The 14,851-nt window shown below is 40.5% G+C and overlaps 1 protein-coding gene across 1 annotated transcript in view; it reads right to left on the bottom strand.

Annotated features, from left to right (window-relative positions):
• The window catches only part of Psmb7 (proteasome 20S subunit beta 7), a 55,717-nt gene that overhangs the window by 19,150 nt on the left and 21,716 nt on the right, over positions 1-14,851 (bottom strand). The window contains exon 6 of the mRNA XM_015497603.2: positions 9,462-9,520. Coding sequence (XP_015353089.1) covers positions 9,462-9,520 — 59 coding nt within the window. The remainder of the gene's footprint in view (positions 1-9,461; positions 9,521-14,851) is intronic.

The following is a 14,851-nucleotide window of genomic DNA, read 5'->3' as shown; positions in this document are numbered from 1 at the left end:
AAAAAAAAAAAAAAAAAATGGCAGGAACACCCTCATATAGAGCCTCCAAAAGGGATCTTTCAATATATGCACAATCAACCCAATTACTACGCAAATCCAGGGTGCATAAGAAACATTTCCTGTGTTTGAATTGATTTATCTAAACACTTCCACTGTTGCACTAGTTCTTAAGCAATAAGGGATCCATTAAAACTACCATGATACCAGTTCACAGTCACCAGGATGACTATAATCAAAATGTGGGCAAGGATGTGCAGATATCAGAGCCTCATACACTGGTAGTGGGGGGACACTATGGAAAGGTCTGGCTCTTCCACAAAAGGTCACCCTATGACCCAGCAATTCAGTTCCTAGGTATACTGCCAAGAGAAATCACAACATACGTCCACCAAAAACTTCTACGTAAATGTTCACAGTAATGGCATTATAAATACAGTCAAAAAGGTGAAACAATCCAATGCCATCAACTAATGAGTGGATACATAAAATCTGATATGTCCACATGGTAGAATACTATTCAATCATCAAAATATATGCTACAACATGAATTAATTATTATGAAAATATTGTGATAGATTAAAGAAATCATCACATGTATGGCTTCAAGCACATATGTGTTCAGGATAGACAAGACCATAAAGAGAGAAAGTAGACTAGCTGTTGCCTAGGGCTGGGTGGGTTGGGCGGGGGAACAGCTAATAGGCTTGGAGTTTGTTTTTTGAAGTTGATGAAATTGTGGTTTAAGTATACTAAAAATCACTGAGTTGTACACTTAAACAGGTAAACTGTATGGGCATGAACTATTTATCAATGAAGCTGTTACCAAACAATAATAAGGCATCCAACTTAGACTAGAGAACCTAAAAACAGTCAAAACATCTAATGATAAGTCACAAGTTAATCATAAACCTGCATTCTAATAGTAATTTTTTAAAAGAAAGTGAGCATAATAAACAAAAATGTTAGCCTAATTCCCTGAAGGCATTTTTAATAAAATTTTTAAAAAGAATTTTCTAACTATACAATTTTCCCCAGACATACAAGACACCTAAGACGAGGTAACTACAAGACAAACATAACCATAAATTTGAAAATCCCGGAAAAGTAAGACAAATTCAGCTAATTAAGCTAACAGTACTACAAGAAACAGTCTTAAGCATCATCAACAGAGGAAAATCACTGTTTATAGTAGTTGTCGAAGGTCACGTTTTTTTAATTTTTGCATTTACTTAAAACTCTGTGTTTGATGCCAACGGGGTTCAAGTTGCACAGGAAGGTGCTTCGGCTAAACACTGATCGTCTTCCTTGATCTCCATTGTCTGCTGTGTGGGTTCCGCCAGCAAACCTCCCAGCAAGTGGTCACCTTCCTATGGAGTCATTAAACCTCCAAATGTCAGCTGGTGGGATTAGCCAGCAGCTTCCACACCTGAGCCCCCGTGGCAGGGACAGAGGCATTTGGATCAAGATCACTAATGAATACAGAATTCATATGCCGCTTGTCAGGGCTCCTGAGCTCAGAGTCCACAGATGCAACCTAAATAAGACGGAGGACAGAACAATTGTTGACGAAGATTAAAAAGTTTTGGCAGTTGGGAAAAAAAGAGCACCTCATTATTCAAATATGATAGTCTTGCTTATTTTTTTCTTTATTTTTCTTCAAGTTATTCATGATTTCCCTCAAGTGGACGAATGCCACTCACCAGTAGTTAAAGACTTCTTGGTCTCATTACTAAATGTGAAAAGGGCTATACCAATCCGTACATCAGCTTCTAGAGAAAAATGGCTCTTGTAGATAATATGTGAACCCTGGGTGGGGGGCTATCACAGAATATTTGTGGTAGAGAACAGGTAAAAGATGGGGGGGGGTCCTAGAATTCAGACGGGGGGGAAAAGGGATATTCCATAGCCAAATGACCTATTTACGTTTACCAATCTGTATCTCTGTTTAGGTTTCCAATCTCCCCCACCCCCCTCTGACTTCCTTTGCACCTTTCTGTTCCTAGGATATTTCACATCACCAAGCTCACTCAAGATATTTCCATACCTCCTATGATACTTGGCAGGTTTTCCAAAGACCTCGTGAGAGAAAAGGAAAAGCCCAAGCTGCCCACGCCTCTGTTATTCTGGACTAAGATGTCTTCCCCATTCTGTTGTCAAAGAATTATACACAGACCTAGTAAAAAGTCAGAGAAGCCTTTTAGTGGTCAAATTTTCTCACAGGACTCCCAAGTCAGGCTGATCACGGTTCAAATTCCAATTCCATCCCTTGACCAGCTCAGTAACCTCAGGCAAGTTTTTTGACCTCCCTATACCCCAGTTTTCTTTTCTTTAAAATGGGGATAACAAAGTACTGACTTCACAAGAATTTTTAAAAAGCAAATGAGATAATGCAGAAAAAGCTCTTAGAACAGAGCCTGACAAGATGTAAACACTGACTACTATGATAGTGCTTTCCATACCTCCCTCTCACAATAGGACAAGTACTTTCATGGTCTGTGTTATATGTTAAGCAGGTGCTACCAATCACCAAGCCTGATGCCAGCACAAATAATCATGTTAGTCATTGCTATGTGACGTTTTGTATACTACTATTAAATAACTAGAAAATAAAAGCAGCTGCCATATTTTAGAGCCAATTTTGTGTGCTCCACCAAAGAAGATGTTTTACACCCACACCTATTCCTTGAAGCAACTTGCAGGTAGGTCTATGAATCTCCCATCTCACAGATGAGGACCTCCCTGCCACTTGCCCAAGTCACACATTGAATATAGTGGAAAGAGGCTCACAGCCCAATCCTCCAGGGCCTAAACCCTTAGGCCCTTTTCCATCTGACTATATTGAACTCATGTTCTATGCTTTCCTCGGGAACCATCCCATGTGCCAAACTAAACACAGTCCTTTTTTTTTTTTTTTTTTTTGAAGTCAAAATAATACAGATCTCTCACACTACTATCCACCTGCAAAGCACAAAAGAATCTGCAACTTTGGTGTCTTTTATTGGACTTAAAGAAAAGCACACACAGTTACTTCTAAAATCTGCTGTCAGAACAACATATTGGTATCAAGTCTTTCATTATTTAAAGTGGATCTATAGCTGCCTACAATGACAGATTAATTCCGTTTCCTCTCAGTAGCCAGGTGTTTGGCATCACGTTTGTGAGGTAACCACAAGCCTTTAGGGCAAGAGCTGCTCACATCTTTAGCAATCTACAAGGGCTTCTCTAGAGGCCATCTCTGGCCGAGTGATGAAATATGACTCCATAAATCAGATGGCTGAAGTGGCACTTGTATACGTCACCATCTATCTTCTTAGCTTCCCTCTGAAGGGTATAGGGTAAGAGTCACCCCCCAGTGCTGCACAGAGAAAGGACCATCACAGTTGGCACTGACTAAGCATGTGCTACTTAAAACTGAAGACACACTAAGACTGGGGAAAAAGATCCTGCTGGTGTTAGCATGCCTCAGGCAGAGGAGAAGCTTCAGCAAGTCATCTTCAAAAGGCAGAGAGCCAGAGCTCTAGAAACCTGCAAAAATTGGCTAGGCCTGCAGTCTTCATTTCTTTAAGTTGAGCATCTTCAAAGTCTAGAATTCTAACTGTAGGGCACAGCAGCTGCCACTGCAGATCTGATCCTCTCAGCTTTTGGCAGCTCTCAACTTGAGATTCTAGCAAAAGAATTTTTCAAGTTGCTATTATTGCCTGTCATGGATTTATAAATATTGTGCACTATCTGCTGTGGCATGGCTCTCATGGGACGCCAGAGCATGCCAAATGCATAACAGAATGAAAAACAGTTTCTATTCTTCAAATAAATGCTAATTTTTTTAACTGTGCTCACACGATGTGTTTGGTGACCAACTTCAATAGTACAGAATATGTATCAGAGAGGGGGGAAGCTGATTGTCTTTTCCAGCAGCATTCAGCTGCTACTTTCATTAAGCTTGTTTAATTAGATTCCAGATGCTAATTTGCAAGTCGATACCAGAGGGTGCAGGACAGTTTGCCTTTGAATCATCTCCCTGTGATGTGAGGGTCCTGCCGCACACCACTACCCTTCGGCGGCCCTCACACGATATTCTGACAATTAGTGCAAAAAGGGGACAGTATTGATCTTGACAGACTAAATATTAATCTTCTACCCATTTTAATGAATTGTAATCTTCAGGAGTTTAAATCTCTCACTAGGCCAAATGAAAACATTTCTTCTTACAAAGAAATGAAATGGAAAGAAAACTAAGTTATCTGATTCATTTCCTTAATTTGCTCCCCACTCTAAAGTAAATCTGTATTTTATTTCAACAACTTTCAAGATACAAACCACCACCAAACTAACATCCAGATACCATAGTCAAATTCCTCAAGGGTATCTGGGAAATGGATTGAAAAGGCCTCAGGGGTTGGCACCAGCATTCCTGCCCCACAACCCTATGGGTAAAACCAGCACCAGGTACTCACTTTACACCAACCTTAACAACAGAAAAGCTGGAAGAACAAATGGCTCCATGCAATTTATCATCATAAAACACTACTCCAACAACTGACCCTCATAATCAGGTCAACTCACATATTTCAAAATCCACTATTCTGATACACTGGTATGATGTCTGAATAAACACCTTTTACTAATAAAGTGTGAGGCCTATCATCCAGAAGAAATACAAGTTCATGAGGCTTCATTTCCAACACAGCTGAGAACTATGAGCACTAAACGTTCAAAGAATGATGAATTCAGTGAGAACCCAAGGTAAGGTTGCTTCTGGCCCTTCTTCATCTACCCATCGACAGATACTGGCTGAATACCCCCTTGGTACCAGTGACCACGCTAGGTGTAAGGAAACAAATGAATAATCACAGTCCCTGTTCATGAACTTCCAGGCTAACAGCAAGAAAATGAAAATTACAAGACCACTTAAGGCAGCACTTGGGTCACAAATGGGTGAGAATTTTTAAAGACCTTTCATACTCCTTGAACTCACTGGTTATTCGGCAGAAAACTTTGAACCAAGGGTTTCATTTGAAGCAGGTCCTTGGCTAAGGTGCCCTGAAATAGCAGAGGTTCATGCTGGACATTTAAGAATCCTGGCTGGGCTGTTACCAGTCCAGCTTTTCTGGCCTGTACTCTCCCAATGCGCATCTGCCCCCCTGCTCCATCTTCTTTCACTCACGCACTTAATGGGGTGTCTGCTTTGCTGACTCTGCCCCAATACTGTACACTACTTAAGAGTATCAGTTATCCTCCTCTGTTACTTCACAGCACTTTCCAGATGGGAAGGAGGAAGTTCCTCCATTTCACAGACAGTTTTGCTTTAGCTCAGTTATACTGTCTCAACTCGGCAAGCACGTACTGAACACCAGGAGCTTGAGAACAGGGATGATTCCATGGCCCCTACCCTCAAGAAGCTCCCACTGTCATTGGCAAGCAGGGAAGGTACCTCTAAAAAGAGCCACCAAACAAAGGAACAGGGTGTGTCCAATAGAGCACAGGGACACATATAAATGAGGAAGCCCCTAGCTGGCAGACACCAGCAGTGAGAAGGAGTCAGCAGCAAGTAAGAATACACTGTTTCAAGAACAGGGAGCAGACAGGAATGTCTTGAGGTAGAACCACAGTCCCTGGAGCTTAATATTCATCCCCCCTGTGCTTACACATGATGGTGATACCAGAACACATTCCTGTTTCTATTGTCAGTATGCACCTGTTTTCACGTGTCTTGGAGAAAACTATAACCAGCGTATCACACCCAGGATTTCATAGATATAAACTATACTTAAAAATAAATTTAAGGGGCTGGGGTTGTGGCTCAGTGGTAAAGCACTTGCCTAATGTGTGAGGCACTGGGTTCAATCCTCAGCACCACATAAAAATAAATAAATAAAGGTATTGTGTCCATCTACAACTAAAAAAATTTTTTTAATAATAAAATAAATTTAAGAAGAACTGAAGTAGCTATAAGAAAGAGCAGGAAGGGACTGACTAGGAAGGGTACTTGGAGGTAAAGGAAATGTTCAGTGTCTTGATTTGAATGACAGTTACTTGTGATTACAATTGCCAAAATTCATAGCCCTGTGCATTTTATAATACACAAAATATACCTCCATTTATTTTTTTTTAAAGTAAGTTCATTTAAAGAATATTCTCAAGGCTAAAGTACTGATGGCACCAAAATATGGCAGAAAAAAAAATGAGGTATACGATAATGACAAGTTCAAGAGACAATTAGATTAGCCCTGCTAGATAAATTTTCTGGTAGCCACATTTTAAGCAAAGACATGCGAAGGGGCTGCAACTGTAGCTAAGTGGCAGCTCAATGGCAGAGCACTTGCCTAGCATGTGTGAGGTACTGGGTTCCATCCTCAGTACCACATAAAAATAAAATAAGGTATTGTGTCCATCTACAACTAAAAAAAAAAAAAAAAAAAGTGAATTAGCTTTATTCATGTTTTTATTTAACTGATCACTTCAACATATGATGAATATAAATTTTGTGTGTGGTGCTGAGGCTCAAATCCATGCTAGGCAAGCTCTCTCCTAATTGCTCTACACCCGAGCCCAATATAAAAATTATTGAGATATTAAAAAGTGTTATGCTAAATTTCTGAGATCTTGTGGTGTTTTTCTACTACAGACCTTCCTCCAACTGACCAGTCAAATTTCAAGTACTAAACAGCCACATGCAGAGAGTGGCTACCATATTGATCAGAGAGCTACAGACAATGAGGAAACACTAAAGGCTTCTGAGCAAGGTAGAATCTTCACTCCATAAATACCACAGTCATTCTCATTCCATAGATCTGCTAGTCCCAGCCCAGCACTATCCAATACACAGGTTTGCAGATTAAAAAAAAAAAAGACTTTGGGCTTCCTCTTATTATTTGTTTTAAACAATAAAAGTTTCTTGGCTTAGTCTGGCCCTAAAATTTAGTGTTGGACAAACAATATAAAATTACAACAGCCCAAAAGTAGCCTCTGTTAATACCATTCTCTGCCTAGGCAGAGCTGCTGTCCCAGCAAACCAAGAGGGACATGAGAGGGAGCAGCTGCTCTCCTGGGTTTCTTTCTGATTGTGACATATCTAGAGTCCTTTCACAAGCTAAAAGGGTTACCCCACCCTACAGTCTCTATTTAGGCAAAAAAGAAAAGTTATGAGGCTTCCTGTAACCCAAAGAAAGAAAACAAAAGGTTTAGAAATTTAAAACCAACCCATCTTCTTTCTATGTGTTCTATGCAAATGCTGCAGAAATGACACTGCAGTCAAGCTCTCTTTCACAACAAAGAAGTCCCTGGCACAATGTCCTCCCAACTTCACTAGCAGCCTCAGCTTTCCACTGACACAGCCTCACCTCACACTCACCATGAGAGAGCAGTCTGGCCAGCAATGTTAGCCTGGCTTTCCCCTGGGGGGGGGGGTCGAGGGGGGGGGGCGTCCCTGTTAACATGAATTTAAATATCTTTAAAGTGTCCCCAACTGACAGTTGTTATACTCTCCTTTGCCTTTTGTCTCCTTTTAAATGGGAGAAGCAGGTACTACCTCACGCTTGATAGTGACCTTCACTGATTTTCAATGTGCCTCATACTACAACAACAGAAACTGTAAATTTACATAATCAATCTGAAATGGGAACTGATTCATCAGGTTTCAAGGTCTCATAGGTAGTACAGAACATTAAGTGTTGAGTTACAGATATAATTACTTTAAGAAACATTGGAAGTTCCACTGAGAGGATGCTGACATGTCCATTTCCTCCCCCAAATCACATTAATATTAAATTCATGGTATTTGGACCATTTCAAACCAAAACTCTAACTAGTGTACAATTACTTTAGCAGAGTTAAGTATCTTTTAATATACCTCATATTTTCAACTTCTCCTGCAATTCTTATTTTTCTTTAACATATGGAGGTCCCAATCTACTGGAAACAGACAAAATTTTCAAGAGAATTTAAAAAGATTAATCAGTGTAGTTTAAAGAAGGGCTTGACATTAAAACTCTTCGCCTCTAGTCAGAAGCTTGGGAAACATTTTTTCCCCCAAGTGACCTCTGATATGTATTACTTTTCCTCACATATTTAAGAATCCCAAATGGAAAATAATGCTGATATGGGAATAAATTTTAACACTGAGAAATGAAACTAATTTTATTTATAGTTTTATACCTGGCCCTGTTTACTATTAATTGCCGCAAGACACTATTGCTTTCAGTTTCTATGTTTAATTTCCTACAGATGTCTAGGAAAGGACAGACATCCAGCCCACTGACGGAGTGTCGTACTTGTGCAGTCCTCATGTACCAAGGGCACAGTGATTTCTGGTAGAAACTCCCTGCCCTGGCTGGTCATCATCTACTACCTGCTTTCTCTGGCTTGAGCCACACCCAAAGGCAGAAAGAGCTTCAGAGCTCCAATGATAATGAGATGGTGAAAGAACAAAACATCCTTAATATGTGATCTTCCCCAAGATGACTAGGCATAAAGCACTATCAAAGAGTAATTTCAGCAAATCCTTTGTTTCCCAAACAAAATACTGTGAAGTCATAAATAACAGAAACAAATATACTAAGAAATGGGGTAAACCACTCATAAACTGCCTATTTTTACTAACAAAAAATTAACCATCCCAAAACCAAAAGCAGAGGATGAAGGCTGCCGCCAGGACTTAAGTGCCTACATGCTGGTTTAGTGGCACAGATGATACACAGTAGAGAAATAATGTAGTACAATGTGGTACCTTGAGCATCCAAGCACACTGAACCCTCCTCTGAAAGAGGCAATGGAAGATCTGTGGATTTGTTATTGGAGGACCTATTTTCCATGGGGCGGGGGGTGCTTAATGAAGAGGAACATCTATCATTAAAGCACACTTATATAGAATATCATTCACAGATACCTCCTTCCCCACCACCAAAGAAAACATAGTAAAAGAATCTCATAAATATATTTTAGACACTAGAGCCACTATACCCTGAGAAGACTCAGCACACACATGACCTTGTCTCATTTCTTCTGCCAGATGCTGAACAATCTATAGGGATTTTGAAAAAGGCCCATTTTCAGGTCAGGTCTGCATGACATGTAAAGATGTACACAGTTGCTCTATTCTTAGAAAGAACAGAAAAATCTGTCACTTTGAGCTATCATGACACAGAAATCTTAGTATACAAGAAAACACTCCACACTGCAGCAGCATCTACAGCCAAGAAGAGTTCTAAACAGCCCGAAGCCCAGAGCAAACTGCTCAACAATGCTGGCTCCTAAGTCCAAGGGACAGCATGACAGGGCTGCTACAAAAAGATGCCTTCCTGAGTGGCCAGTCTCCTCAGCAAATATTCCTTCCATCCATGCCAAAGAGCACTGTAACTAACAACAGGGTTATACAAGCTCTGGAGGAACTGACAATCAATTTGTAAATGTTCAACACAACCAGAAAAATATTTGAAAGAATAAAACTGCAGGGACTTACATACCTCCATATCTGGCCTAAACTTATCTTCAAACACAGCCATTGCTGCCAAGGAGCCAGAACCTGTAAGAAAAAGATACATTTTTAGTGTACTTTGCCAACTCCCAGCTGCTCCATATCGAGTTTACCTCAGGACAGCAAAAAAAGCAAAACAGGCCCAGTATCACATTCAAATACAATGTAAATATCAATCCTATAGGGCCACATCGACAGGGTCAAAAAGAGTGCTCTTCAAAACACCTGAAGTCACACTTACCACTAACTTGGATAAATCTGCAACTGGGCCTACTTCTACTACTGATGGATTTAATTGTAAATTATTCACAATAAAATGCTGAAGTATGAAAATGAGGTTATGTAGAATTTGTATTTTTTCAAAAAGTGAATGCCACACAACTTCAGATATCCTATGCTGTGAAGCTGTGCTCCATATTGTGGCCCGGCGGGCTGCTGGGTATAGTGCTAAATACCAAGGCAGTTAGAAAGAATACATTGTTTTAATGAGCTGGCCCTGGTAGAGTCACCTTGACATGCAGGGAAGAAACTACCGCACCAGCAATGGTAATAGGACTTCGAGCTGCAGCCACCAGGTTATTCCAGCTACAACTGTAAAACACTTTATTATGTGGCATTTATTTGGAGCTATTATTTTTAGTTTGTACTTTGAAGAGTAACAGCTGAGTAGACAAAATGACAGACAAAGAAACAAAAATTTACTATTACAATAGCAAATGGCTGAAAGGTTACACTGCATAGATATTAACAGATAGCAAATTTATCCCTACCAAAGTAGGATGTAAAGGCATTTCAAATAAGTACGGATTCCCTTTGAACGAATGCAAAAGGCAGCTCGGCACTATTTGAAAATGTAAACTTGCTTTGTTCAGAAACCAGAGAATCTTTAGAAAATCATCATCTTGTCTGTACAGGGTCCCAGCAATATTTCAGGATACTCTACTTTTGGAGAGAGGATAGAGTTGCCCACAATTTTTTACTCCAATTAGAAGATTTTTTTGGCATTTATTACTTTTTAACTTGTTTTGCATAACACTATCTGTTTAGCTGGGTCACAGAGAAAACCATATTTTCTATTTAAAATGATTTGTGTACATCGCTTGACCACCTCAATGGTTTAGCAAAGGAAAGAGGCAGCGATTAAACAGTTTCAAATGAGGTGTCCTGCTGATTTTATCAAGTCTGCTGAATGTATAATGAAAAAGGAGAAGCTGACAGCAACACTGCATTGAGAAAATACAGACTACCTTATCTGAACCATTTAAGGAGGTCCAATTATAGATCAAATTTAAAGGGTAGAAACAGCAGATTTACAGACACAAATCAATGAACATGGTAATCCCGATGAATATGACAGATACTCCTGTTACGGAATATTGCTGCGGTTGAGGATCATTACCTCCCCGGCACTGGATACATCACGTCTCGAGCTGTAGGAAGCGGCAAGCGGAGGCCAGCATTACAAGCAATGACTATTCATTTAGGCTTTGGGTACAAAAGGCAAACCCCATTCTCCCCTCTCAAAATCTTTTTCTCCTTAAGAAAAAAAAAAAAAAAACTAAAGTGGTCTTTTAATCTAAAGAGACATTAGAAGCCCTTTGGAAAGGGGGAAAAAAATTAAACATAGAACCAGAACATATACAGAGAAAATGTACCCGAACCTAACCAGTAAATTTCAAAGTAAATATGTCCTTGAAGATGAAGAACTGGCATCAAATCCTACCAATGTTTGGTAAGTCACCAGTCACTCTGAGATTTAGAGGTCAAGAGGAAAAAGTAACCTAAGTTTCTGCTTTAAAGCACAAATGAGAATCAGTCTCAGTCTCACTAGTTCAAAAAATAAAATAAAAAATAAAACAAAGCAAAGAATAGTTGTCAGAAGAACAAGAAAACTGAGAATAAGGAAATCTCAGAAGGGGAAAAAAATACTTTTAGATACAAAATACTCATTCCTGCACAGTAGTCAACAGCAGGCTTGCCTTTTCCTAGGAGGCCCAAGATTATCCCAGAGGCCAAAGGGTGAAGGAACCAGAGCCCAGAAATCCAAAGCCAGGTATCTGCTAACAACTTTGTGGAGAATTATAAGAAATTACTGTGAAGGAGAAAACCAAGCTCATCTAAAGACATTTTTCCTTAACACTTAACTGGCTAGGTTTTCTCCTTTCTTTTGGCACTTCCACAATAAAAACCCTGATTCTGTTCTTTTTCCTAGGTATATATATTCCTTTGCTCAGTTTCATTCATAAAGAAAAGAAAAAATATTTCCATCTCAACAGAATAATTTGTCCTTTGTCAGAAACATTTTTATCCTGCTTAGAAACAACACCTCAGACAAAACTTCTCGAAGTGGAAATGACATACTGAAGTCCCCAGACTCTTGGAACAAAGCAGGTCTACCCAGTGTAGGGAGCCACTTCACAGTATCAAAGACAAGTTTTAACAGTTGACAGAGCAGGTGAACACAGGAAGGACACCAGGTTATTGCTACAATGCATTCTGGCTTCCCCTGTTTACATCTTGACCCCCAAACACACACACACAGTATTGAGAAATTTTCAGGAAAGCAGAAACTTCCTAAAAGTGAACCCCCTCCCAAAAAAAAAAAAAAAACCTGAAAAGAAAGGAATACTCAACATTCAAGATAATCTCTAAATCACTTACAAATGAGCTCCTGTGCCTAGCTTTTTAGGAAAGGAGGACTCTGGCGCCCCCTTTTTAGAAGTACACAGAAGTACTAGGCGATGGCCGCCACTGTCAACAGGCATCTGGGAAACTAAGTGCGTCTGCTGTGGAGAAAACTGGGCTGGGAACTCACAAACACCGTGATGCCCAAAGCAGTGTGAGAATGAGATGCAAGTGCTCAGGTAATTCCAAGACAATGCAGTACAGAAGGCAAGGGGAAAGGAGCAATGAAGAGGAGGAGGCAGCAAACTCAATGGGACCAGAATTCTCTAATAATTTTATTCACATTTCCTAGATATTGGTCCAATACCCAGACCAAATACAATCAATCAACAGACATGCAACCTACAAAACATTAAAATATTACATCCCATTTTCCCCATAAACTATTCGTAATACCAAGTCATCCATTATTTCACTGCCAGGATCCGAAGCCGGATGCCATTACTCCAGAATGCACACCCAGCAGAGAGGGGAAGGCAGCCGAGGGGGAAACAACTAGGGCCCTATGTGAGGCACACGCCACATCACACAATGTATTTGTCATTCAGTCATCTCCCTAGCAGCCCACTGAAGTGATAACAGTCTTGTCAAGGGCTACAGGACTAACAAGCATAGAGGAAGGATTCCTGTCTCTATGTCACTCTCTCAACAGAAAGTTCTGTATGTGGGGGCTGGGGTTGTGGCTCAGCGGTAGAGCGCTGGCCTCGAATGTGCGAGACCCTGGGTTCGATCCTCAGCACCACATAAAAATAAATAGGTGAAATAAAGGTATTAAATTTGTTTTTTAAAAAAAGAGAAAGTTCTGTATGCAATAACACAGTTGAGGAGAGCATTCCCACTATCTTCCATGATCAGATCTTGCTTTTCTCAACCCACTCCTCCCTCCAACACACACACACTTGATGCTCACCAATGCCACAGGACACTCATTTCCTAAATGCCTATGATGTTCTAAGCCTTCATGCCTTGGTGTGTGGAGTCCCTTTGCTCCCCTAACAGTGCATGGAACTCCCGGTCACCCTTCAAACCCCAGCTGAGACATCGCTTCCTCCCAGAAGCCTTCCTTGATCACCACTCTGCCCCACGGGTGTTCATCCCTCTCATCCTTGCAACTGTCCATCCTGGCACAGCTGACTCCCCCCACCCACTAGCCAAATGAAGGAACGGGCATTCTGAGCTGGCCCTGAGGAGTGATGAGAGCTGTAAATGCCTTGATACATACAAAAGAACACGTACTGCCTAATTTACCATACCTGGCTGGGTAAGAGACAAAGGTATATGTAAAGCAGGATCATTTTTCAAAAGGGATAAAAGGATTTAAAGCCACAAAACCATGTGCTATTTATTCTATGTCCCAGTCTGATCCAAACCACTGCACTATCACAGGAGTAGGCTGCCCTTCTTAAGAGTTCTGCAATCCTACTAGTGAAGCTCCCAGTCTCATCAGGAGTTTATGTATAGCTGCTCCTTGGCAACCTCCACATGTCTGCCTTTTTCAGCCCATCCACAGTTACCAAGTAGCCAGTGGTGCTTCCAGAACAAAGCTTCTTAAAACAGAAAAACAAGTTGCAATTCAGTAACCAGCATTCAGAAAGACCACCATGTACTGTGATGGCTACCTACTAGTCACTCCACACCTTGCCTCCTCTACCCACGCTGTTCTCCTCCAAGTTCACCATACAACAGTGCACCCTGCTCAACCACTCCTAACTCCCAACCCACTCAGGAGCCAGGCTATGGGAAGATCAGAACAGGGGAATACGCAACTCAATCCTCCAGCACCAGCAGGGCCAAGAAGCCATTCTCTGCATGCCCTGATCTGCAGCAACCACTCACACAGGCACTGCCTGACCTCAGCTGCTCCAGCCAGGTGCTCATTAAAAGACTCTTCCTACAACTGACACCCTGTGGAGGCCCAGAAAGAGACTGCTCCATTGCTGACTCCAAGGGCCTGACTCACCCACAGACCTTTGACATGATGCTGGGGGTCACCCCCATCTGTTGACCTACAGGAGAAGGGGCCCAAGCAGTCAAGCCTCAAGGGCCATATCTCTAGTCAAGCTTTTAAAATGTAATATCTGGTCTTATGAATCACAGGTCATTGGCTTAAAAACAAATCACTAATTCCTGTAAGTAAAATATAAGCTCTCAGAAATTATGTGCAACACACAGAATATTAATAACTAAAAAGAGCTTGCAGATATATAACATCAATATTCCAACAGAGAAAAGACAACTGTTTACAAAAATCATATTTAGAAATATAGTTCATTAGTAATCAAACAAATATAAATTGAAATAAAATACCATCTTTTGCCTTTTAAATTAGCAAAGATTAAGTCAGTGCTGACAAAGGTGTAATAAAATGGGCACACTAAAACACTAATGCATAGAACTTTCCTCTCAGGAACTGAGAAACATCAACTGGAATTTAACAAGCTATACACACCCACCAAGCTGGCAATGCTACTGCTGGGCAGTTATTCCAAAAACATAAACGGACAAGTACCCAGTCACGTATATAAAAGACCATTGTTTATAGAGTAGCAAACACACACACACACACACACACACACACACACAAAAAGCCAACCTAGAGATAAATATAAAGTTTTAACAATAAACTACATACACAAATCATTAAACATAACAAAAGTTTTGGGGTGTAGACAATGGAAAGATATGCATGATATA

The sequence above is a fragment of the Marmota marmota genome, unplaced genomic scaffold (assembly GCF_001458135.2).
Source record: "Marmota marmota marmota unplaced genomic scaffold, marMar, whole genome shotgun sequence".
Taxonomy (NCBI): domain Eukaryota; kingdom Metazoa; phylum Chordata; class Mammalia; order Rodentia; family Sciuridae; genus Marmota; species Marmota marmota.
This window is presented reverse-complemented; position numbering and strand designations above follow the sequence as displayed.